General features: G+C 41.7%; 1 protein-coding gene across 2 annotated transcripts in view; it reads left to right on the forward strand.

Moving 5' to 3' along the window:
* Positions 1-27,562, forward strand: part of g2e3 (G2/M-phase specific E3 ubiquitin protein ligase) — a 137,274-nt gene that overhangs the window by 33,104 nt on the left and 76,608 nt on the right. For both annotated transcript variants that reach the window (XM_070879020.1, XM_070879021.1), the window contains 5 exons: positions 2,521-2,622; positions 16,387-16,511; positions 20,166-20,337; positions 22,263-22,369; positions 22,926-23,042. In XM_070879020.1, the coding sequence (XP_070735121.1) occupies positions 2,521-2,622; positions 16,387-16,511; positions 20,166-20,337; positions 22,263-22,369; positions 22,926-23,042 (623 nt within the window). The remainder of the gene's footprint in view (positions 1-2,520; positions 2,623-16,386; positions 16,512-20,165; positions 20,338-22,262; positions 22,370-22,925; positions 23,043-27,562) is intronic.

The following is a 27,562-nucleotide window of genomic DNA, read 5'->3' on the forward strand; positions in this document are numbered from 1 at the left end:
AGATCACCCTTAACTTGTATCTGTTCTCGGGAGGTTGTTCAGTGGTACAATGACTGCAGCCACATTCGAGATGAACATTCCATTGTCATTTACTAACCCTAAAAAAAAATCAATCTTGTTTTTTGGACTGCGAAGCCATAATTGCTGCTTCCACTTTTGAGGTGAAAGACATGAGCCATTTTTGTCAATCACATGTCGCAAATCCTCAGTTGAATTTTTCCCATGTGGCAATCTTGCAGCCAATTGTGTACTGTTGCAATGTGACTTGACCAATGACAAATTGACTTGATTAATCATCATCATAGGCAGTCTCTCGAAATGAGGATGACTTGCTTCCACACCAAAAAGGGATGCGTTCACAGGTGTTTTAATGAATATTCCAGGTCCCGAACTTCATCTTCAAGGGTGGAAGATGTGTCTGCGTTGATTTTTTTAACGTGTGGTGGCCGTTGCACACCAGCCGCCACACGGGCTTGACAGAGCTAGGTCTTGGTCCAGTAGCAAGGGTTACTCAAGACGACTGGAGACCTGCTCTGCTGCACAGACTTAGTGCGCGCACATATGGCATTATGGGCTGGCCCGTGCTGCCCCTGGGCCCTCGCCTCTTCTGGCCCCAAACTCACAGCTCTCCTAGGCCATTGCCATAATTCTGACGAAAGGTCATCAACCTAAAACGTTATCTCGCCACAGATGCTGCCTGACCTGTTGAGTACTTCCAGCACTTTCTGTTTCTATTTCAGATTTCCAGCCTCCTGCCGTATTTCGCTTTTGCATTTGTCGTAATGACTTGAATTTTTTTTTAAAAAGACTGAGAAAGATCCCATTTTAAAATCAAATGGCAAGTTACCCTGACGGGGCCTGCGAGGGTGGCTGAGAGTATTAACCAGGGAATACCTGTAGGATTTTGTTTCAATAAGGCTGGCAGAAAGACAATTCTATATGGCAATCTGATATATTCTTACAATCCACAGTCTGCTTGCTACTGTGTACTTCCTTGAATCTGCTGCATTTTCAGGATACTGTTTCATACATCACCTCCATTTGAAACCTCCAAAAACATTTGATTTTGTCGGTGGACTCCCAGGAAGGGGTTAATACTGAAGTTGTGGGTGCTACACATTCAGATTGAACTATCTTTAAGGGAATATGGGTACTGTACCATTGCAAAATTGGCTTTTCAATTATTTGAAGTAGTTCAAGGGACTCTTAACTCCTCTATCTTTTGGTCCATTGGATAAAGAGGGACTGCTTGAGGTTCATCAAGTCTGGGAGAGGCTCAAACTGTCACCAAAACGGTTTTCTTTTATTCTGATTACTTCAAACATCTCTGAAGACTTCAGAATGTCTTTTAGATAGGGCCTCCCGCCATGAGTTCGGGGTCAGGGCCCAGGGGCAGCACGGGCCAGCCCACATTGCAATATGTGTGTGCATGAAGTCCATGCAGCATAGCAGGTCTCCAGTTGTCTTGGGTAATCCTTGCCACTGGACCAAGACCTAGTTTTCTCAAGCTCGTGTGCTGGCTGGTGTGCAACGGCCACCACACGTTAAAATAAATCCACGCACAGGCATCTTCCACCCTTGAGGATGTTGTTCGGGTTCTTTATTCGAAACACCTATGAACTCATCCTTTTTTTTGGGGGCGTGGAAGCAAGTCATCCTCATTTCGAGGGACCGCCTATGATGATACGCTAGGATCCTCATAAATTCTTTACTGCAGCCCTGTCTGAATACTTATAACCAGTTTTTGATCAGCGGTCATAGACAATGCTTCTGAAGGGAAATCAGGATAATTGTGTAATCTGATTCCCACACCAAATTGGTACAAATGCCTTGTCTGATAATTTCACAGGTGCACTATTGTTTGTCCTAAGTTGAAGAAGAGGGAAATAACTTGCACGTATATAGAATCTCATCACATCTCTCCAATATAAGAGCTTCACAAACAGTAAATTACTCTTTGTTGTGCATCTCACTGGAATATAGGTTAGAAACTTGGAAGTTGAATATCCCCCTCATCAAATTTGTAAAAATAAATAATTGTATAAGCTATATTTGAATCAAGACCCCAGAATACCTAATGGAGTATTCCATCCTCATCGCCATTTGGAATGTACACAACCAGCTATAAATTATTTTATTTTTCTTGGAGTAAACGGACACTCAGCAGCAATATCTTTCTATTGGAAAGTAATCTAACTTTATTCTAACTCAATTCAACATGTATAAATATACCTATCTATCTTGCCTAATGGCATTGTTCTGATCAATACAATTATTCTGTAATTTATACAACTAAAATTACACTAAAATAAATGTTAATCAGACTACCATATTTTCCAATATATCACATCCGAAGATATTGCAGTTATCAGCTTGAAAAGGCAGTAGTCAATTATGTTTTAAATAAGGTACCTGATTTTGAGAGATTATTTGTTTAGCATTTTTACTCCGGTTTTGTTTATTTACTAAGAAGTCATGAAATTAGAGTAATTTCAATGTGTATTTTGACACTTGGTATAGATTATGTCAAGTGGCTTGTATCAACGTGGGAAAGAGAATGAAGGAATTTACGGATTTCTAGCTGCGGATATCAAAAAGGAGATCCGTAGAGCTTCACGAATGGTATGTAAAATTTACTATTTTTATGAACTTGAATTTCTTCCTCATCACTTGGTTTCAATTACACATTTAGAAAATAGTTAATTGAAACTCCTAATGTTGCTCTGGGATTCAATATATAGGTTTCATTTCAATGTACCCGTATTGAGCACTATCTATCCCTGTCATTGCTTTATTGCAATGTCAGCTGTACCTCTGCCTCAGAGGAGTTTAAAGTCTCTTTATATCTATCTGCATATAATTCAGGTTATTGGTCAAATTGGCTGATCCATCAGACAAATTCATTATAGGATCAAATCTGTTGATGATTTCTTGCTGTGTTTTGGGTTTCCAGTATTCTCTGATTCAAATCTTCAGTGACTTTTTAGCAAAGTGAGTGTAGCCTTAAGCTATAATGGAATTTCTCTGATTCTGACAATGGGGTCAATATTCTGTGTCTTTCTGTCTTGGGTTTCATGGCATGCTTTCAGTAATTGAAACAGTATTTTTTCCACTTTAGGAACCTGCACTTAAATGTGTTTCTATTCCATTTGAAGCCTCAGCATCAAACTGCCTTAAATTGCTGGTCCTTTTGAGAGAAACTGCAAGGATATCTGTTGTGGAAAATAGAACTGTTGATGCTGTAAGAACTGCCCTTAAGTATGGCTTAAAATGGGTAGGAAAGTCTCGTGGGGTGGGGTGGGTGGGCGGGGTTACTTGGTAAGGTACCCTTTTATTTTATCAAATGAGAAAATGTTGTTGGATATTATCAGAAGAAAGATACTTCAGTTACATTGGTGACATTACTGACTGAGAGCCTCCCTATCCAGCCCGGAGCAACTCCATAGGAAACTGCTGGAGCCAAGATTTCCTGAATTCCTGAAAGTTGCTTTTGAGCAACAGAATCCTAGGAAATTACACTTGGTTGGGAAATTTCCTGAGGCTAATAATTTGTTGTACAAAATGGAATTACTTGGAACAAAAAATACTCCCGAGACTTTCCATCCCCATTAAGACTTACTGGGTGGTAATCTAGCGGGGTGAATTACCTGCCTATTATGGAACCTGCCTGATTTTCATCCATTGAAATCAGGCAGTGAAGATGAAAAATACCTTCCATCGTTTATTTTTTCTTGCCAATTTTCTTCCTTCCACTTCTGAAGGTAATAATTCTTTACTGGAATGAGGATCTACAATTGCTAGGTGTAATATTCTGGGTTTACCCTATCCATTCCCTCAACTATCTCTGGACCGAAGCCCATTACTTCTGTTTCCCTTCTATTTTCTCTTGGTTCCCCTCGGGGCCCTTCTCCTGTCTTCTTCCCTTCCTGCCACCGTCACGTTTCATTTCTCTCCTCTCGGGTACTTTACCACCTCAATCCCTATTCTAACCAATTACTATTACTCTGCCCTCCTACTCTCCTCCTACCATCCCAGGCATTGAATCCCTCTTGGATGTTTGCACAACTGGCTTTGACTTTCCAACACTTGCGCTGCCCAAACTACGGTGGCTGTGGTGTAGCTTCTCTTGCGACACCCGTCGCTACCTCGTTACAACAACGTTTATCCTCGCTTGTTCACCTTCCTACCCAGCATACCTCCTGGGAGATAATTTTGTAGATTTCCTACTCTTCCTGCTCCCTCCATTCTTAAGTGCCCCCTTGGACTCAGATTGCCGTCCCTCTCCACATTACCCTTCAGAATGCCGGTCTACTAGCAAACAAGGCCCTTGCCATCCACAGCTTAATTGTGGATGATTACATTGATATCATGGCTTTAATTTCATGAGTGGCAACGCCTTTCCCCTTACTAAAGTTTCCCTGTATGGCTATACTTTCCAAAACTTATGCCACCCAAACTGCTGCGGTTGTGGCGTGGCCCATGCCACCAAATCGCACCTTGATCATACTTCATTCCCCTTAAAACCCAGCTCTTCGACCAAGCTTTTGCTCACCCGTCCTAATATCGCAATCTTTGTCTCCATTGTGTCCTTTCTTATATGATTACACCTCATTTGAAATGCTTTGGGGCATTTGCTATGTTAAAGGATCTATATAAATGCATGTTTTGTTATTTGCTTCTAAGATCACCTTTCTAGGCTGAAGAACCAAAGTATCTCCAGTGTTTCTTTATAATGCAAAATGTTGCCACTTGGGATTAGCCTTATGGTGTTTCTCTGCATTGCCTTCAACATTTGAACGTCTATTATGTCTTAGCATCAGTCTGACTAACTGCACAATTTGATCATGATTCTGTCTGACTTGCATTCTACTGTTTTGGCTATGTAATTCAACGTTCTTTCGGTTTTGTTGACTGCTGTTCTGTATTGGTTGGACACGTTTAAAGTGGAGTCAATCAAAACTGAGATTTCTTTCAGTTTCATTCTCCTAGAATTTGCAGTCGGCGGTGAAGCAAAGGCATTTGTTGCTGGACTCGAAGAAAGCTGTCCACAGATCTCGTGATCTCTGGCGAGATGTTTGCCATTTTCGGCGTTCAAATGATTTCAGTGCTCTGTAGTGGGAATTTCGTTATGCGATGCCGCTGTGACATCAACAAGCGATCTACACAGCCAATCAAAATGAAAAATTCTCAGAACCAGAAAATTAGCTGTTTTTATCTGTTTTTAAAAAATGAGCAAAACAAATTTTTGGACTCGCATGCGGATAAGGTAGAATCTGAAATATCATGAGCAAACTTTCTCAAATTGTAATTTTTATCATAATGGAGAAATTTGGCATTCCACAAAATTTAAATTAGTTTTTTAGGGCCATAATGTTTTAGCAGTCAATACGCTATAAAAACCCTAGTTACACGTAATCCAACAAGGCTTAACATTTGATGGGGTATTTAATAGCCATATTACCATGGAGCAGCCTGAGTTTTTGCCAGTTTCACTGATTTCACTGCTATGGGGGTGCGGGTAGCGGTCACAGTGCAGCTAGTGTTGGAGCAATGAATGACTGGCCGCAACTGCAGAATTTCCACATCTTGATCTGCGCTACACCTGTATTACCTGCCGCAAATTCCGGACCGTTATTTTCCTTTTATGGAATACATGTGTAGCCTATTTTTTTTTCTTCCTCTCCGCAATACTTTAATCTCTCTGCATTAAATTTTATCTACTATTGTTTTTTCCACATACATATTTTGTCCAACTCATTCTGTAATTTCTGAGCTGCCACCTCTTATTCCACTGCCTATTCTAGTTTGGTGTCATCTGCAAAACTTTGTATTGAGTTTCTGAATCTGTAAACATTGAACTCTGGGACACTACTTTGTGGATATCTGGATTCACAATGTTTGTCTTTATAATCCATTCCATTAGTTTACATTGAATGGATCTCTATTTGGCTGTCTAATTTATAGCATTCCTTTCACTGCACCAACTGAGATCAGCTATCTCGGCAGACTGATGGTAAAGTAAGGGATCTTGTCGGGCTGCTATCGAATCGTGGTTCTAAATCTAAAATATCTCATTATGGAGCACAGACTGCAGTTGGGTTTTTTTCCAAGGGAATTTTGGTGCAGTAAGCTGCAACACCCATAGAGGAAGTCTTGCTCCAATCATATATCCAACTTTGTAGTAGATGTTTCTTTAAAAAAAAATCATAATTTTAGTAATTTGTGGTATTGAAGTTCTTTTCAAGAAGTTCTACCCAATTCTTTGGTATTTTTCAGTAAATCATTTTGGAACCTGAAATTTTTTTTTACTGACTGCTGATTTCACCTATTTTGAAAGAGAATTTTTTTGTAGTAAAACTGACTCAATGTCAAATAAGTACATTCTTGGCCCATCTCTGGCTATCATGTGATTGAGAAAAATGAAGCCAATTCAGGATATTGCTCAGAACAAGTGTAATTACAAGATTCTTCATTTAGGCTCTGTGTTCCACGGATACAGTTAACCATCTATCACCGCAAGATTGTCTGTGTACCATCTTCACAGCCGATGAAATGAATGGGACACTTGATTTTAACATTTTAGTGCACCTCATGGCGCCTGGCTGATTTTTCATTTCATTTAAGTGGATTATTGGCATTAAAATAATTCCAATCAGAAGATCCAAGCTATAGTCTCTCACAGTAGACTAAATTCAAAAGAACTTAGTGGTATATAACGCGCTTATGTGAAAAGAGCTCCCAGGGCAGATAAGAGGCATGAGGGAAAAAATGGATTCTGAGTCCAAAGGGAGAAATTTGATGGGGTGATCAAAACCTTGGTCGAAGAGCTGGGTTTTAATGAACGTCTTGAACGAAGAGAATTATTTGCAGAGGTTTTGGGAGGGAATTCAAGAGTGTGACCTAGGTAGGTAGATGTTACTCTGGGGCGAAAGGAGAGAGGAATGCACAAGAGGCCACAGACAAAGGAACAGAGTTGGAGACAATTACGGAGATGAGGGTTAAAACACAAAGATGAGAATTTTATGAGATACTGGGAACCCGGAGCCAGGAAATTAGAGATGCATGTAGCAAGGGTACTACAGTAATCGTAGGTGACTTTAATCTACATATAGACTGGCCAAACCAAATTAGTAATAATACTGTGCAGATGAATTCCTGGAGTGTATACGAGATGGTTTTTTAGACCAGTATGTTGAGGAGCCTACTAGGGAACAGGCTATCCTAAATAGGGTATTGTGTAATGAGAAGGGGTTAATTAACAATCTTGTTGTGCGGGATCCTTTAGGGAAGAGTGACCATAACATGATTGAATTCTTTATTAAGATGGAAAGTGAAGTAGTCCAATCGAAACTAGGGTCCTAAATCTAAACTACGAAGGTATGAGGAATGAATTGGCGATGATAGATTGGGAAGATTTATTAAAAGGCATGACGGTGGATAGGAAATGGCTAATATTTAAGGAACTAATGCATGAATTGCAAAAGTTATACATTTCTTTCTGGCGTAAAAACATAAAAGGAAAAGTGGCCCAACCATGGCTAACAAAATAAATTAAGGATAGTATTAGATCCAAAGAGGAGTTATACAAAGTTGCCAGAAAAAGTAGCAAGCCTGAGGATTGGGAGCAGTTTAGAGTTCAGCAAAAAAGAACCAAGAGATTGATTAAGAGGAAAAAAATAGAGTACGAGAGTAAACTTGCAAGGAACATAAAAACCGAATGCAAAAGTTTCTACAAGTACGTAAACAGAAAAAGATTAGTGAAGACAAATGTAGGTCCTTTACAGACAAACGGGAGAATTTGTAATCGGGAACAAGGAAATGGCAGAACAATTAAATAAATACTTCGGTTCTGTCTTCACAGAAGAGGACACAACTAACGTCCCAGAAATGCTAGGGAACCAAGGGTCTCGTGAGCAAGAGGAATTATTGTTAGTAAGAAAATAGTGCTGGAGAAACTAATGGGACTGAAGGCAGATAAATCCCCAGGGCCTAATGATCTGCATCCCAGAGAACTAAAAGAAGTAGCCATGGAAATAGTAGATGCATTGATTATCATCTTCTAAAATTTTATGGATCATGGAACAGTTCCTGCAGATTGGAGGGTGGCAAATGTAACCCCACTATTTAAAAAAAAAAAGGAGGGAGAGAGAAAATGGGGAACTACAGACTGGTTCGCCTGATATCAACACCTAGGGAAAATGCTAGTGTCTATTATAAAGGATGTGATAACGACACACTTAGATAATATCAATGGGATTAAACAAAGTCAGCATGGATTTATGAAAGGAAAATCATGTTTGACAAACCTACTGGAGTTTTTTGAGGATGTAACTGATAGAATAGATAAGGGAGAATCAATGGATGTAATGTATTTGGATTTTCAGCAGGCCTTTGATAAAGTCCTACATAAGAGGTTAGTGTGCAAAATTAAAGCACATAGGATTGGGGGTAATGTACTGGCATGGATTGAAAATTGGTTAACTGACAGGAAACAGAGTGTTGGAATAAACAGGTCTTTTTCACGGTGGCAGGCAGTGACTAGTGGGGTACCACAGAGATCAGTCCTTGGGGCCCCAACTATTCACAATATATATAAATGACTTGGATGAGGGAACCAAATGTAATATTTCCAAGTTTGCTGATGAGACAAAGCTATGTGGGATTGTGAGTTGTGAGGAGGATGCAAAGTCGCTGCAAGGCGATTTAGATAGGTTGAGTGAGTGGGCAAACACATGGCAGATGCAGTTTAACGTGGATAAATGTGAAGTTATCCACTTGGGTAGGAAAAACATAAGGACAAAGTATTATTTAAATGGTGATGGCTTGGGAAGTGTAAATGTACAGAGGGACCTGGGTGTTCTTGTACACCAGTCTTTAAAAGCAAACATGCAGGTGCAGCAAGCAGTTAGGAAGGCAAATGGTATGTTGGCGCCTTTGCAAGAGGATTTGAGTACAGGAGCAAGGATGCCTTACGACAGTTATACAGGGCCTTGGTGAGACCGCACCTGGTGTATTGTGTGCAGTTTTGGTCTCCTTACCTAAGAAAAGGGTATACTTGCCATAGAGGGAGTGCAGCAAAGGTTCACCAGACTGATTCCTGGGATGGCAGAGCTGTCGTATGAGGAGCGATTGAGTCGACTAGGCTTCTATTCACTAGAGTTTAGAAGAATGAGAGGGGATCTCATTGAAACATATAAAATTGTGACTGGGTTGGATAGCCTGGATGCGGGGAGGATGTTTCCCCTGGCTGAGAAGTCTAGGATATGGGGTAGGAAATTTAGGACTGAGATGCGGAGAAATGTTTTCACTGAGGGTGGTGAACCTGTGGAATTTTCTACCACAGAAGGCTAGAGGCCAAGTCACTGAATATATTTAAGAGGGAGATAGATAGATTTCTAGAAACCAAGGGCATCAAGGGGTATGGGGAAAAAGCGGGAATATGGTGTTGAGATAGAGGATCAGCCATGATATTGAATGGTCTACTCCTGCTCCTATTTTCTATGTTTCTAATGTAGGTCAGTGAGGATTGGGGTGATTGGTAAAGAGGACTTGGTGTGAGTTAATGTATAGATCGTAGAATTTTAGATGAGCTGAAGTTACATAAGAACATGAGAAATAGGAGCAGGAGTAGGCCATTTGGCTCCTCAAGCCTGCTCCGCCATTCAATAAGACCATGGCTGATCTGATTCTGGCCTTAACTCCACTTCCCCGCCTGCTCTCCATAACCCTTGACTCCCTTATCATTCAAAAATCTGTATCTCCACCTTAAATATATTCAAAGACCCAGCCTCCACACTCTCTGGGATAGAGAATTCCAAAGATTAACAACCCTCTGAGAGAAGAAATACCTCCTGACTTCAGTTTTAAATGGGCGACCCCTTATCCTGAAACTATGCCCCCTAGTTCTAGATTCCCCCAAGAGGGAAAATATCCTCTCTGCATCTACCATGTCAAGCCCCCTCAGAATCTTATGTTTCAATAAGATCGTCCCTCGTTCTTCTCAACTCCAATGAGTATAGGTCCAACCTGCTCAACCTTTCTTCATATGACAACCCGTTCATCTCAAGAATCAATCTAGTGAACCTTCTCTGAATTGCATCCAATGCAAATATATCCTTCCTTAAATAAGGAGACCAAAACTGTACACAGTACTCCAGGTGTGGTCTTACCAACACCCTGTACAGTCGTAGCAGGACTTCACTATTTTTATACACTCTTTCCCCCTGGCAATAAAAGCCTAAATTCCATTTGCCTTCCTGATTACTTGCTGTACCTGCATGTACAAGAAGCCCCCAGATCCCTCTACTACAGCATTTTGTACTCGCTCCCCATTTAAATAATAATTTGCCTTTTTATTTTTCCAACCAAAGTGGATAACCTCGCATTTTTCCACATTATAGTCCAAATTTTTGCTCACTCACTGAGCCTATCTATATCCCTTTGTAGATTATTTGCTTTCCCACCTATCTTTGTATCATCAGCAAATTTGTCTGCATTACACTCTGTCCCTTCATCCAAGTCATTAATATAAATTGTAAATAGTTGAGGCCCTAGCACTGATCCCTGTGGCACCCCACTAGTTACAGTTTGCCAACATGGATATGACATATGACCCATTTATCCCGACTCTCCGTTATCTGTTAGTTAGCCAATCCTCTATCCACGCTAATATATTACTCCCAACCCCGTGAGCTCTTATTTTGTGCAGTAACCTTTTGTGTGGCAACTTATACGAATGCTTTCCCGAAATCCAAATACAGGTGCCGCATCGAAAATCTAGAGTTCTGGACTCCGGACCGATCGATGGCAAGGTCATCTGGAATCCGTAAAATGTTCTGGAATCTGTAAAATGTTCCAGAATCCGAACCTGCTGACCTTGGGGGGGGGGGGGGCCGCCGCTGCCGCTGCCGCTGCTCTTATCTCGGTGCCTCCTTACCGGCCCGCCCGCCCGGACACCTCCGCCGCGGCTGGGGCACCGCCCAACAACCTCATCGATGGGGCCGGCCCGAACAGCTCCTCGGCGGGGACCGACCCCCCCCCCCCCCCCTCCCCACTTTTGACTTTTCAAAAAACAGAAATCCCCAAACCTGGCCTCGGGTGTTTCCGGATTCGTGACGTCAGAAAGACGATTGAAAGCCCGGAATCTGGAACGGCCTCGGTCCCAAGGGTTCCGGATTCTCGACGCTGCACCTCTACACGACATCTACTCTGCTTGTTACATCCTCAAAGAACTCCAGAAAATTTGACAAACATGATTTCTCTTTCATAAAACCACGCTGTCTCTGTTTGACTGCATTATGATTTTCTAAATGTCCTGCTACTACTTCCTTAATAATTGACTCCAGCATTTTCCCAATGACAGATATTATGCTAACTAGTCTATAGTTTCCTGCTTTCTTTCTCCCTCCTTTCTTAAATATGGGTGTTATATTTGTGGTTCTCCAGTCCGCTGGGACCTCTCCAGAATTCATGGAATTTTGGTAGATCACAATCAACGCATTCACTATCTCTGCAGCCACCTCTTAAGACCCTAGGATGCAGGCCATCAGGTCCAAGAAACACAAACACCAATCTACAGCACAGAAGGAGGCCATTTCGGCCCATCATGTTCGCGCCGGCTGACAGAGCCACACGGCCCTCTGCCAGCAGCCCTAAAGGCTACATATAAACCTATGAACAATGGCCGTAAGGTAAAGAGCACCCAGCCCAACCAGTCCGTCCCATATAACTGCGACAGCCCTTGCATCGAAATATTCTACACTCTACCCCAACCGGCACTTTTCCACCTTTCGTCGCATTAGTTGCCAAGTACTTTATCTCTAGTGATTGTTTTAAGTTCTCTCTTTCTCCCCCTCCCCCCCCCCCATAGCTCCTTGATTATCAATTATTGGGATGTTTTTAGTGTCCTCTACCGTGAAGGCTGATACAAAATATTTGTTCAAAGTCTCTGCCGTTTCCCAGTAGTAATTCTCTAGTCTCTAAGCTAGATTACTTTAGCTACTCTCTTCCTTTTTATATATCTGTAGAAACTCTTGCTGTCTGTTTTTATATTTCTTGCTAGTTTACTGTCATATGCTATCTTCTGTCTTTATCATTTTTTTAGTCGTCCTTTGTTGGTTTCTAAAAATTTCTCAATCCTCTGGCCTTCCATTATCCTTTGCAACATTGTATGCCTTTGTTTTCAATTTGATATCTTCCTTTACTTCCTTAGTTAGCCAAGGATGGTTCATTCTTCTCAGTCTTTCTTTCTCACTGGACTATATCTTTGCTGAGAGTTATGAACTATCTCCTTAAATGGTTGCCACTGCTTTTCTACAATCTTGCCCTTTAAAGTGGACTGGGAAACTGTATTAACCAACTCTGCCTTCATACCTTTATAATTACCTTTATTTAAGTTCAGGACACTAGTTTGAGACCTAGCTTTCTCACCCTCAAACTGAATTTGAAATTCTACCATGCTACAATCACTCTTTCCAAGAAGATCCTTCACTACAAGATCATTAATTAATCCAGACTCGTTACACATTACCAGATCTAAACTAACTTGCTTCCTGGTTGGTTCCACAATGTATTGTTCTAAGACACCATCCCAGATACACTCTCTGAACTCTTCCTCAAGGCTACCTTTGCCAATTTGATTTGTCAATCAATATTAAGATTAAAATCACCCATGATTATTGCTGTACCTTTCTTACAAGCCTCCATTATTTCTTGATTTATACTTTGTGCTACAGAGTGGCTACTGTTTGGGGGCCTGTAGACCACTCCCACCAGTGACTACTTTCCCTTATTATCTGCACCCAAACTGGATCTACATTTTGATATTCTGAGCTAATATAATTTCTCTCTATTGCACTGATCTCATCTTTTATTAACGGAGCTACCCTACCTCCTTTTCCTTTCTGCCTATCCTTACGAAATGACAAATGCCCCATAATATTTAATTCCCAGCCTTGGTCACCTTGCAACCATGTCTCTGAATGGCAATCAGATCATACCCATTTATTTCTATTTGTGTTGTCAACTCATCTATCTTGTTACGATAGAGCTTACTTGTGTATACGCTCTGTCCCTACTTATCACATTCTGGTTATCGCTACCCTGCACTTTTGCCTTCTCCTCTCTCTTTGACATTTTAAATTTCCGCTCACCAGATCTCTCCCCTCCCCTCCCCCCCCCCCCGGACTCCGACTCCAGCTCATCAACACAGAGCTGCAGATACTTGCTGCAGATGGGGTCAACCAGCTTCCACATGAAACAGCAGTAACACATCACCTGCCCTGCCATCTCTAATGTATTTAATTAATTAAGTTTTCACGTTTTGAATGTTTAGATTTTTAATCCCAGTTCTTAATTTAAACCAGTGCCCAAGAAAAAGAGAAATACTGACCAACCAATCACTCACTTGCTTTCCTGTGATGTCACACTTCAATTCCTTTTACTACTTGCACTCTCCGGTCAGTTGATGTTGGTTGAGCTGGTCCTTTTGTAACCCTGCTCTCACGGTGCTTGGTGTCCCGCCTCGTGCCCTTTGTAGTCCTGCCGACTCACCTGCTCTCATGGTGCTTGGTGTCCTGCTGCTCCAGTGGCCTTGCGCCCTTTGTAGTCCTGCCAACTCTCATGCTTTACTCTCCATAAACGCAAGAGCAGGAGAGGCTAGCCAGGTGAGCATTGGAGTAATTGATTCTGGAAATGATAAAGGCACGGATTAAGGCTTTATCAGCAGAAAGGCTGAGCTAGGGCGAGGGTGACAATATTATGTAAATAGGTGGTCATTGTGCAAGACAAGATATGGGTTCAGAAGCTTGGCTTGAGGTCGAACAGTATGCGGAGATTGAACAGTCTGCTTTAGTTTGAGATGGTGGGTAGGACTGGGGGGGGCGGGATGAAACGGAAGGGAAGGGAAAGAGTCTGTGGTGAGAATGTGGATTTTGTTGTGGAGAGGCCCCAAAGATTAATGGTCTTCCCATGTTCAGCTGGAGGAAGTTATGGCTTATCCAGAACTTGTGCCAGTCAAGCGGACTTACAGCACAGATGCATTGGAGAGGTCAAAAGAGGCAGTGGATGGCTTGAGCTGTGTTATCAGTATGCGTGTGAAAGCTGATCCTCTTTCATGAAAATGAGGGGGGAATTAGCTAAATGGATGGTCTCTAGATGATGAAGAAATCCCATGAATTCTTCGCAGAGTTGGCGATGAGGGGTAAGTAGGTGTAAAGAGGTTGGTAGGGGAGAAAAGAATCCTGGGATCATCTTTGCTCTCCAGGACAATCCTAGAGCAGTAGGAAATTTTAGCAAAGGAGAGTGAGGCGTGGTGGAGCTTGATGTGGTCAAGCCCAATCTGCTGGTGGATCACTAAGCCAGTGTGTGCCAGTTACACTCAGGTTTGTGCCCTTGAGACTTGAGGGAGCAAAGTTGAAAGTCATATCTGGGGAAAGAGCAGAGATGAAAGACTGAAGGTTTTGCTCAGGACAGTTGCATTGAAGGTGATGGTAACAGAGTAGTCAAGTAAATCAGCAGTTGTCGCGATATCCTAATGAATGGAGGAAGAGAGACAAGGCAGTAGATAGTTTGAGTGCCGATGGTTATAAGCAGCTGGAAGGGAGAGTTTGTTTTGAGGGGCGAATGAGAAGGAAGAGGTTGGGGATATGTGGGTGGCGAGAGATACAAGGAAGAGGTCAGAAATAGCCTTGGTGGACAAGCTAAAGGAGATGCTGATGTCGAAGGTATACCTGTGTCAATAGCTAGAGACATTTTACTACATTAAAGGCACTATATAAATGCAAGTTGTTTATGGGTAGGAGAGTTTAGAACAGGAAAGTTTTAGAGAAGACAGTGAATAAAAAGGAAAAGAACAAAGTGAGCTGAGATGAAGATAAAATTTTCGAGGGTAACTCATCATTTGATGTAGAGACCGAGGAGAAGAAAGGACAGGATATCTTGGAGAATGTTTAGGGGGGTCAGCACATAACGAGGATTTTAAAGAGACGAGGGGTGAAACATGGTGAAGCACGCAAGAAGGTGCCATAGGAATAGAGAAACGGCTAGAGTGACATGGTGATGAGGGGCCACACTGCCACTGGCAGTTTGAGTAGGGCAGATGATGGAAACTATAGCACCGTAGGGAGGTTTTGGTAAGTACCAAGGTGTCTCCAACAAATGTTGGTGAAAGCAGTATGTACAGTGACTGAATAAGGTACAGTCTATTTTTATTATACGGGATGGGATTTTTACTCCCATTTTATAGATTGCATTCTGTGGATCTATCCCTTTTTTGTAAAAACTGAAAATCAGTGGTCTTGGTATTCATTTTCTCAGCCTTTTCACTGGCTCCATCACGTGCTCTGCCTCAGGCTGAACCAACCTCGCCATTCAATCATCTGTGAGTTGAGCTTCCAACCCTTTATCCTCCCCATAACAACAACTACTGCCTTCCACCTCTATAACATCATCCATCTCCGCTCCTGCTCAGCCCATCTGAAACCCTTATCCATGCATTTATCACCTCGATTCTTGACTATTCCAAAACTCTCCTAACTGGCCGCTCTCTTCTTCCACAGACTTCATCTCATCGAAAGGTTTGCTACCCATAACCTATCTTGCACCATGTCCTACTTGCTCATCACTCCTTCCCTTGTTTACCTTCATTGACAGCCGGTCCCTCAATAGCTCAATTTCAAATTTGCATCCTTGTTTAATTCCCTTCATGATCTCGTCCCATCCCTATCTCAATAACTTTCTAGTCCCTGGAACTCTGGCACATGCCTCTTGTGTACTCTCCTCAACCTTACCGTTGGTGACCATGTCTTCAGTCACCAAGCCCCACATACTGGAATTCTCTTCCTAAAACCTTCCTTATCGTTACCTTCCTCTCTTTAAAACCCACCTCTGACCAAACGTTTGGTCACCCTTGTAATATCTCCTTTAGCTCACTGTCCATTTTTTTGACTCTGCCTTTGGGGTGTTTTTCTACATTAAAGGTGCTTTATAAATGTAAGTTTGGTGCAATGGATTTGAGCACAACTCTCTTATCTCTGGAATGTTGGGATGTCAGATTTAAGATGGCAGTTTGGTAGAATGCCGAGGTTAGTTCAGCCTGAGCTATCTTCCCTCTACTGCTTGTCAGGGATCTGAATAAAATTAGCTCATGTAAAACTACAGTATTTTTGTTTGAGAAACTGCTAAATTACAACAATATATGATTATTTACTTTGGGAATAATACACATGTATATAAACCATTGAATTTCTGGTAATATATTATGAACAGATATTTATAATCTGTAAATTTCTAATCTAGAGAGAGTTTCGTTTCAATTTGTAAAACGTGCAAAATATTTCAAAGTTTTCAAAGTAGACATTAAATGCTTGATATCAATTATTTTTGTAGAAATGTCGGGTGTGCACGAAACGTGGTGCATCAATCGGTTGTGCCATTGGGAAATGTCCGAGGAGCTTTCATTTTCCTTGTGGTGTGGAGAACCAATGTATTTTCCAGTTTACAGGACAGTTTGCGTAAGTTCTTTGAACATATTTACAAAAGCCTAGGTACCACAAAGTTTTGTAGTCATCTTGTGTATTCATTCCACTTCCTTCCTTTCCCCTAGCCCACCGGGCCAAACTTCACCTAAGGTTCACCCCTGCCTTAGCCCAGAATTAGTGCCTTTCTCTAGCTACACTGCTATCTCCCATTACGCCCTCACCGAGCTCACCTTGTTCATGAGACCCACATCCTGCTCCCACGACCCTATTCCCACCAAACTGCTGACCATCCTACATCCCTTCCTGGTCCCCATGTTAGCTGATATTGTTAATGGTTCCCTCTCCTCAGGTACTGCCTGCCTCTCCTTCAAATCTGCTGTATCATCCCTCTCAAAAAAAAATCACTCTTGACCCCTCTGTCCTTGCAAACTACCATCTCATCTCTAATCTCCCTTTCCTCTCAAGTCCTTGAATGTTTTGTCACTGCCCATCTTTCCCACAATTCTATGTTTGAATCCCTACAATCATATTTCCACCCTGCCACAATAATCAAACTGCTCTATCCAAAAAGTCACACATGACATCCTATGTGACTGTGACCATGGGAAACTATCCCTCCTCATCTTTCTCGACCTGTCTGCAGCCTTTGACACGGTTGATCACACCATCCTCCTTCAATGCCTCTGCTCCATCGTCCAGCTGGGTGGTACTGCCCTTGCCTGATTCCATTCTTATCTATCCAGTCATAGCCAGAGAGTTGCCTGCAATGGCTTCTCTTCCCACTCTGCACCATTACCTCTGGAGTCCCCTAAGGATCTAGGGCCCCTCCTATTTCTTGTCTACATGCTGTCCCTTGCTGATATCATTCAAAAACACATCAGGTTCCACATGTATGCTGACGACACTCAGCTCTACTTCACCACCACCACCTCTCTCGACCCTGCCATTGTCCGATTTGTCACGCTTCTTGTCCGACATCCAGTACTGGATGAGCAGCAATTTCCCCCAACTAAATATTGGAAAGACTGAAGCCATGGTAATTTGTCCTAATATCTCCTTTTGTGCCTGGCAATTTTTCTTTTGATAGAGCTCCTGTGAAGCATGTTGGGCCTGTTCACTATTCGATATCCCATATAAATACAAGTTATTGTGCCAAATTAAACATCCAAAAGAATAAATTAGCAATTCTTTTGTGTGGAAAAGCCTCTAGCTCAATAGAGTCTTTTTCATGAGTAGAAGATAACTGCAACTTGTTATGTGCATAAGACCAGCGACCAATAATAAAATAATTACTTTATTTGTTCTCTGGCTGTGGGGGGAACTACATGGCTGCATTTAGTGCCCATCCCTAGTTGCCTTGAGAAGGTGGTGATGGGCCTTCTTGAACTGTTGCAGTCCTTGTGCTAATTGTCCTCCCATGGTGGGTTTAGGTGGAAAATTTTTGGATGCTGACCCAGTGACAATTTTGCTCATTGTAGTTAGCACCGGAGGTTTTCTGCTGTTATCAGCATAATTTTGTCTCCTGTAATAACATACTCTATGTATGTCACATTGGTCTCTCTTAAAACTACACCACTGAGTTTTGAAGATTTTCTCCCGAATTGAAATATTCTGTTGTTCCCCCTTAAGTATTAGGTGCATACACAGTGTGTAGGTGAATTGAACTTCTAGCACATAGGTGACTCCCATAATGAATATCTCTCTTAAATGAGGATTAGGTATCAATTTGATTTGATTTTAAAAGAAACAGCAGCCCATTAACAATCAAGAATGAATCATTGAACTAGTATGAATATTTAGCTCCTCATGCTATGTAAAGTTGTGAATTTTTTGAAATTCCACTAATTTTTTCTAGTTGAGAGAATTGATCGTCCCCTCTTGTTTATACGTAGGCATCACTGGTTTGCAGCAGCAATCTCGACTGGCTGACGACCTAAAATTCCCTTCGCTGCAAAAAAGCTATACCTTTCCACAGCAAACTAGATTGATGCGGGGAGCTTATTTTGTGGAGACTAATGGACATGAACCCGTGTCTTACCATTTTTGGTGCAGAGTTTTACCATTCCAAAAAATTCCAGCCATTCTATATGCTTTTCCTTCTCCCCAAATCCCCATTATGTTGAAGTTGATGGTTGTCACATAAGGGTTGAAATTGGTTTTGACTGGTAGTGCAAAAGGGACGACAGTGAATTGGCAGCCTGTTTTATACTCCGCCCAATGTCCTTTTCTGTTGACTTCCATTTGTTATCACCCATTTTGCATTAATGCCCAAGACCAATTTCACCCATTTGTCAAATGTCCAAACGCTTAGCTCCCTCATTCTTTTTTAACCTTCAGGCTTTTAAAATCCAACTTGGCATTGCCTAATCATTCCTTCCGGATTTACTTTGTCTTCTCTGTTTAAATTTGGTGGTGCCCTGCGTTGAAGTTTTATTTCTATTACAACTTTTTAGGACTGCTGAAAGTATCTGATTACAGGTCTGCGATAGCAGTGAAGGAATAGTAGCTGTTCTGGGTGCTGTTGTATCATACTATGATAAATTAATATGTCACTTGATGAGACATTTACCTTTGTCTTCAGAAACCTCCTTGATTAAATTATTACCGTGTAACTTTCTGATAGCTGTTTTATTTTATGCGCAGATTGTATGTACTTGCAGCATTGGATTTTTATAGTCACTCAGTTTGTATTCTGTTCATTCTTGAAAATATATGACTTGCTAGCAGTTCAGTCATTTTTTTTTAAAATCCTGCAGTTAATTTAACTTCTGATTAAATGCATTTCCAACATTGCATCAACAACTTATGATCTTTAGAATATATCTTCCTACATTACAACTGTGACTACACTCCAAAAGTACTTAATTGGCTGTAAAGCGCTTTGAGACGTCCGGTGGTCATGAAAGGTGCTATATAAATCCCGTTCGTTCATTCTCCACACATTCTGCATACTTAAAGAAATTACAACACAGAAACAAGCCATTTGACCCAACCAAACGAGCAATCTTAATCCCATATGCCCATCCTGTTCCCATATCCTTTCATTTGCTTTCCTTCAACCACAATCTAACACGTTCTTAAATGTTCACATGGTCTCTGCTTCAATCATTAACTCTGGTAGTGCATTCCAGTATCACAACCCTCCTTGTTCAAAAATAAATGTATCAATAAGTTTCTCCTACACTTTGTCCTCTTAAATTTAGTCTATTATCTATGTCATCTTGTTTAGATTCCCTGGAAAAAAATCACCGAAAAAATTCTGTTTTTATTTACTCTGTCCTGTCCCATCATTATTTTAAACACCTCAGTCAAATCACCCCTTAATCTCCTGTTCTAACAAAAACAGCTCAATTTTTCAAATCTGCCTTTGTATTTCCTCTTGCCAGGGAGCATTGTAGTGAATCTATGCTGTACTCTCTATGCCTCAATATCCTTTCTATAGCGTGGAGGTCAAAAATATACTCTTAACTGTGATCGTACTAAGATTTTATATCGATTCTCAACTTTTATATTCTAATCACTTTGCTGTCAAACCCAGTATTTTATTAGCTTTCTTTATGACCATAATCACTGAGGTGCTGTATTTTACTGCTTAACATTCTACACCAAGTTGTGGGAAATTGTTGAATCCCTTTTGCAAACTTTGTAGATTGCCTTAATAGTGTTCCTGTCCTTTTAACTTTCCAGGTCTTATTGTTGGGAGCACAAACCTGTGCAAAAGATACCATGTGTATCTATATGGTCAGGTAGTTCTTACACATGTGCTGTCTGTTTGGAATCCATTGACCCAATTCCATCCCATGATGTTTTGAAGAGCCCGTGCTGTAAAAATACATGGTTTCACAGACAGTGTGTGCAGGTGAGTGAAGTTAAAATGGAAAATAGAATCAATTTGGGGGATTATGTTCAGTATTTCAGTTTCTGCATCAAAATTATTCCAATGCATCTTTCAGTTTTGAAAGCATTATAGTTAGTGATTATTGGTCTCCAACGTGAAATGGGTGCACACTATTGGGACCTGCTTACTTATATTCAACTGCGTTTTTTCGGAACAATATCCTTTTCTTCAGTTATCTCTGTTCCATATCTTTCTCCAGTACACCTACATTCTCACTTCCACCATCATTTTAAAACCAGTGCAAAGTATTTATTTAATATATCTGCCCTGCTTTCATTGCACATACGCTCTCTTTAACCATTCTTTTCCTTTACATATTCTTGTAAATATCTGCTAGCCTTTTCATATTCCCCTTTAGTCTTCTAATTCTCCTTTCCCTTCCTTTCTCATCCCTACTACACATTATATTCATCATGATTATCTTTAGTATTGTTAACCCTAACTTTATCATATGCCTCCCATTTAAGCTTCAATTTAGTTTTATCTCTCTTTATCCACGGAACACTATTCTTTGCACCCATTTTTTGCCTTTTAGAAATGTACTCTATGCATCTTGCATTTAAAGATTTCCCACTGATGATCTGTGGACCTGCTTACTAACTTTTCTGTCCAGTTAATTTGGGACATATCCTTTTTATTTTGCTGAACTTTGTCTTTTTTCAGTCCCGCACTCATCTTTGACTCGCCATTATCCTTTTATATTCTTACATTATATCTAACTATGGCATGCTTGCTGTTTCTCGGTTGCTCTCCTCCATCATCATAGGCAGTCCCTTGAACTGAGGATGACTTGCTTCCACGTTAAAAAGTTCATAGGTGTTTCAATGATGGACCTAAAATTCCAGGTCCGAACTAAATCTTGAAGAGTGGAAGATGCATGTGCTTGGATTTTTTTAAACATGTGGTGACCGTTGCACACCAGCCACCACACGGGCTTGACAGAGCTAGGTCTCGGTCCATTAGCAAGGATTAACCAAGACGACTGGAGACCTGCTCTGCTGCACGGACCTAGTGTGCGCACACATCGCAGTGTTGCCCCTGGGCCCTCGCCTCTTCGGGCCCCGAACTCGCACCACTCCTGGGCCCCCATCACGTCCTTCTACAATCTCTCGCTGCTCCTGATGTATCTGCTCACGCTCCAATCACCGACCTGGACCTTGGTGATGTCCCTTTTCACTGCAGTTGCTCTCCTGCTCCAGCACGTGCTGCTCCCTGGAGTGGTATGCTGCCACGCTGCTCCTTCCGCTCCCCAGCCTGTTCCAATGGTGCGCGCAGGCCCGGGGCCGCACAGTTTACTGGGCTAGACTGCCACGCTGCTCCTTCCGCTCCCCGGCCTGCTCCGATGGTGCCCACAGGCTGGGGGCCGCACAGACCCACACATGGAGCAGGTGAACAGCCTCTCCCTAGTGTGATTGTGTCGATGAGTTTCCAGCTCAGACGGGTAATTGAATCCTTTCCCACAGTCCCCACATTTCCACGGTTTCTCCCCAGTGTGACTGCGTTTGTGTTTCACCAGGCCAGAGGATCGGCTGAATCCTCGTCCACGCACACATGTGTACAATTCCTTCCTGCTGTTAACGCTGCTTTTTGCTTCCATGTTATGTTTGATGATATTCAGGTCCCGATGAATAGACTGACCGATGTTGATGTGATGTTGGAGTTAAATTTCCCGTATACAAATACTCCCCGTCTAATAACCTGCTACCTCAGACACAGCCGCCCCACCGCGCATGCTCAGCTCACTGTTATTTGCCCTCAGTGAACTACCAGCAATTGAGGGTTTGCTTGATTGAGATTGCGTGGTCTAACAAAGTGAGTGCTGCCAATTTTCTCACTGTTTCAGTATTCATTGGTAAATGTAATTATTCTTTCTTTCCTGTTTGTAGTTTCAGGCACTGAGTGCTGGGGTGTTCTTCTTCAGGTGCACTATTTGCAGTAATAAGGATGAATTTCAGAAGGAGATGTTACGAATGGGGATCCATGTTCCAGAAAAGTATGTTTACACTTATCAATAAAAGCTTATGCTGCTTTTATTTGTTAAATAAAATATCTATCAGCAATACTTTTTTAAACTGTTAATTGGAGGGGTTTTTTTGTTCCGTTTTTCTGATATTGGAGGGAACTGGCTGAGCAGAGATATTGAGCCTGATTATACAAAGTCACTGAATTAAACAACTGAAGGCGATCCAGTCCTAGTTAATTACCATCACTTTAATGGCGTTACTTCAATTCCCTCACTCCACATCATTAATTTCTCTCAGCCATTTCCCCTAGTGGCAGAATCAATGCTTGCTGTTTTTGCCTCCTAAAACACGGAACACACAGATGTAAATACAGTCATAATTTTGAAGATCGGTGGTGTTGAACGTGTTGTGGAAAACCCCAGCACCTGCATAAAGCTGCAACAAGTTTTTAATGACCAAAATCTAATCCGTATATGTAATATTTTGCCTGAACTGGTGACTCACAGGAGATGGCTTCCCCTTCCCCCTTTTTGCAGTAATACTTGATATTCTTCTGTTACCAAATGTCTGGGGTTTTTTGTACAGGGATGCATCCTGGGAACTTGAAGAGAATGCATTTCAAGAACTATTACAACGTTACCAGCGATGTGATGCAAGAAGATGTCTCTGTAAAAATGGAAGAGAATATATTGAACCTGATAGGTAAAATTCATTTTTCCAACAAAAGTGATTGCTATATTAACAGCCTGAAATGAAGTTAATGAACCATGACATATTGAATTCTTTAAAGTTAATGAACTGGGATTTTGGGAAGCAATAAGTATTACATTTTCAATTAAAATTTTGAATTTAACTGCCAAAAATTCTCCTTGTCAAATATAAATAAACACCGAAAATAAACTGATGTGTGGCTATAAACGGTTATTGCTATGACAGTAATGAAATATTTTCTGTAAAACGCCAGTGTAATTTCCTGGTAGTAAATTTAAGATGCCTTTGGCAGAAACTGGGTTCCATCATATTTCAAATTTATAAAATATTTTATGTTTTCATTTGAATGGTAGCTAGACATGAGCACTGGGATTTCAGAATTGGGGCTACAATTATTTTCTGATGCGATCTGCTCTGTTCTTTATCTCAATGTAGGAGCATGGGGTGAGTGAAAACGCACATACTCTGGGTTTGACATTGAAGTGATCAGCTTTGCTCATGTCTTAACAGTCCCTCCTCAGATTCATAGTGATTAGCCTGCCATCTAAGGCTTATGAAATGTTAATTTGCACAAGATTATCACTGATTGCTCACGATCCAGTTATTTTTACTACCTATTAAGCATTAGGATTCAAAACCCAACCATGTGTGGAAAACCAGCAGCCTACACTTGATGTGACTGAAAAATGTAACCAATTAACAACTTTTATTTCTACCTATTGAGGAATGTTTTTAAAGAAATTTGTTCAGTGAGGAACAGACTGTTTTGATCTGAGGTGTAAATATTTGCTTGCACCTGATGTGATCGATGCAGTTTTTTTTAGCTACATCATCAGGTGAATCAGCAAAACTGTACATCCAGACAACTTTGGCAAGCAACAATCAGTGACCGCAGAGGCGTGCCCTTGTGTAAAAAGCTCGTCGAAAGACTTAAAAGGACTCTGAGAATTTGGAACACAGTTTAAACTGTTTTCTGAAACCAATGTAACAATCAGAGAATGTTAAAAATTATATTGGTATTCTTGGTCCCCTCCTATTTCTCATCTGCATTTTGCAGATGGGCGACAACATCCGAAGACATGTTCAACGTACTCTTAACGACACACAGCGATACCTCACCACCACCTCTCTCGACGACTCCTCTGTGTTGTTAGAATGCTTGTCCAACATGCAGTCCTGGATGGGCTGCAATTTCCTCCAATTAAATATTGTGAAGCCAATATTTTTGACCTCCGCCACTAACTCTGTTCCCTGGCCACTGTCTTGGGTTAAACCAGACTGTTCTCCTTTAAGACATTAAAACCTACACCTTTGACAAAGCTTTTAGTCACCCATTCTAATATTCTATAATCTCCTTCTCTGGCTCGGTGTCAACCTTTATCTGATTATAACTAAGCTCCCTGGGGCGTTCTCCTATGTTAAAAGCGTTGTATAAATGCAAGTTGTTGTATTTTAATCTGATTTGTTTTGTTTCTGTATGCATTTACATCTTGTAATAAATTTGGCTCTTTGTGCTCACAGCAGTTGGCTAAAGCTACTAAAGTGTTGGATGGCCCAAATTATTATAATGTCTAATTAGAATTCTACTATGCTAACTAGCCCCTTCCACTATCTATAATTTTTATAGTCGGAATATGATTTGCATACTCCTTTTGAAAAATGCTGTGAACATTCCTGTTAAATTGTCTACAGCTATTTGTGACTCTTAACCTGTGATACTTTGCTGTGATGTCAATAGGTTTTTCTGGGCAGACAAAAATAAGCGGATCAAACACCCTGGGCACCAAATTGTCCAAATCCAAGAGCAGGACCCTTATTTAAATATTTTAATGAGCTTACTGTTCATTTTAGGGAGCGCCAATTGCCAATATGGCAGCCGCCGCATTTTGTGTACATTTCCGCTGCGGATCATCCACCATGAAATTGGTAAGCCAATTTCACGCCCGACAATTAGGTGAAACGCAAAAAAAATTCTACCACATTTTACCGTAGAAGGTTTTATTTAGATTTCTCTGCACAACAGTGCCTCTGAAGTCTGCAATCCAACCCCCACCTGAGGCAGGCTGCAATCCAACCCCCACCTGAGGCAATGTGGGGGAGATGCTAACTGCTGGCTGAAGACCTGCCGTCTACTTTGATCAGGAGAACAGTGGTGCAAGTCAAAGTCACCACTTGAATTTTTGTGCAACTGGATTCTTCAAGGCAGTAACTGGTGACTTTTGCAACAGCCACATTAGTCAGGCAGCTGCTCACTATTGTATAAAGATCATCACTGATCCTCTCTTCTGGGAGGCCTTGCAGTTCATTGTGTTTCTAGTAGAAGAGCGAGCAAGCCAGTTCTACAGATTGGCAAAGTTCTCACAGCTGCAAGGTGTACTTGATAGCACATGTTCATATCCGATTCCCAGGAAGTTATAATGATGCTTTCTTCATTCACCAATCCACCATACCAGTTGTGATGACTCAAAGCCATGTTTCAGGTTGTTTGGTTAGTGTTTAAGGCTATCCCTTGCAGTCATGGCTGATTCTTGTAAGGCTGTAGTAACCTGAAAGGGAGAACTGGTATAATGAGGCCAATGGCTATACAAAAAGTGTGATACAGCATTTTTGCTTGATTTAGTGTACGCTATATAATGCAGAGAAGAAAGGCTTGCTGCTTTCACAAGATGATGGAGAAAGATCTCCCCACAGCATGAGGAGGCACAGAAAGGGGAGGACATGGAACAGAGCAGCTGGAGAAAGGAAGAGATGACTTATAGGCCAGTGCTTTCAATTAATAAGTTAACGCACCAAATAAAGTCACTTTACACCTGCATATTCTACACTTCTCACCCTCCCATAGTTCCTCACTGTCTAAAACTTCTGCTTAGTTCCTTCATAAGACACAAGTCTACATTTCCCTTCCATTATCCAACTCCAAAAAGTTGCAAGCATCAGCAGAAATAAGAACATTAGTCTGGTGAATGTTATTTTGAACACTAGACACGGCTTAACCACAGTATGCCAAAAAATCCATTCACCCAGTCCACCAATTTCAGCACACCGTGTCCACCCTTTATGCCAGTTAACTTAGCTGCTGAAGTTCTGCTACTTCTATGAAGGGGCTTGACAAGGTGGATGCAGAGAGGATGTTTCCACTGATGGAGACTAGAACTAGGGGGCATAATCTTGGAATAAGGAGCCACCCATTTAAAACTGAGATGAGGAAGAATTTCTTCTGAGGGTTGTAAATCTGTGGAATTCGCTGCCTCAGAGAACTGTGGAAGCTGGGACATTGAATAAATTTAAGACAAAGATGGACAGTTTCTTAACCAATTAGGGGTTATGGGGAGCAGGCAGGGAAATGGACCAGAGTCCATGATCGGATCAGCCATGACCGTATTGAATGGCAGAGCAGACTCGAGGGGCTGTATGGCATATTCCTGTACCTATTCTTATGTTCTATGAGTGGCTTCCTGAATGAGCGATGGGTGCCAGGAATGGTTTTCCTGGACCCTTAGAGACCTGAGGTGACTCTCATCTTAAATGAAGTAAATGTCCCAGAGGCAGCTCTTGACACCCAGTCTCTTGCAGTGACAAGGGATGTCAGGCTCATATCTGGTGCTCCCTCATGCAGGAAGTGGCCTGAAGAAAGTTGGCTGAATATTACTCACTAGAGGGGATTTGAGGGGAAATGTCTTTACCATAGGCTGGTGGGGGTCTGGAACTCCCTGCCTGAAATGGTGGTAAAGGCAGAAGCCCTCACCACATTTAAAAAGTTCTTGAAGTGCCGTAACCTAAATGGGTTATGGACCAAGAGCTGGAAAGTGGGATTAGGCTGGATAGCTCTTTATTGGCCGGCATGGACACGATCGGCCAAAATGGCCGCCTCCTGTTCTGTAACTATGATTCTATGGAGAGACAGTGACATGTTTTACCATTCCTTGCACCCCACTGGTGCTAAGCATGGGCTCTGAGGTGCTACTGGTCATTGGGACGATTCAGGCTGTAATCCGGTCTCGGAAGCCCTGTGCAAATGTGTTCAGGCTGACCCTCGGGCATCTGTTGAAGCAGTGGCAATCGCCATCCAGAAGCCACTATTGTGTTTCATGCGTCTTCCTGGCAACTTTGTCGTCTGGACCACCTGCACATGATATAAATGCTCCTGAGTTGAAGACTGGGCCCTTGAAATCTGGGTCCCTAGGCTCCTCAGCCATGGGTGGTCATTTCTCCACGTTCCATGAAAGAATGGCAATCTTTCCCTCTTTCACGCCAAAGTCCTCCTGCTCACAAATGAAAAATCTTCTAAATCACTACTTCCACCTAAGTGGGTGTCTTAGATGCTGCTTGTACAGGTCAGATTCCTTGATGGTATTATGGATCTGGAAGTGCCTAGATGGTTATCGGGGTGGCGGGCCTCTTCCTGCAATGCACCCCATGATGTGAAAAACAGAAAAGTTTCTATATTCTGTTTCTCTCCCTGTGATGGTAACCCATTCTGTTTCTCTCTCTGTGATGGTAACCCATTAAGG

The sequence above is a fragment of the Pristiophorus japonicus genome, chromosome 4 (genome assembly GCF_044704955.1).
Source record: "Pristiophorus japonicus isolate sPriJap1 chromosome 4, sPriJap1.hap1, whole genome shotgun sequence".
In the NCBI taxonomy this organism is placed as follows: Eukaryota; Metazoa; Chordata; class Chondrichthyes; family Pristiophoridae; genus Pristiophorus; species Pristiophorus japonicus.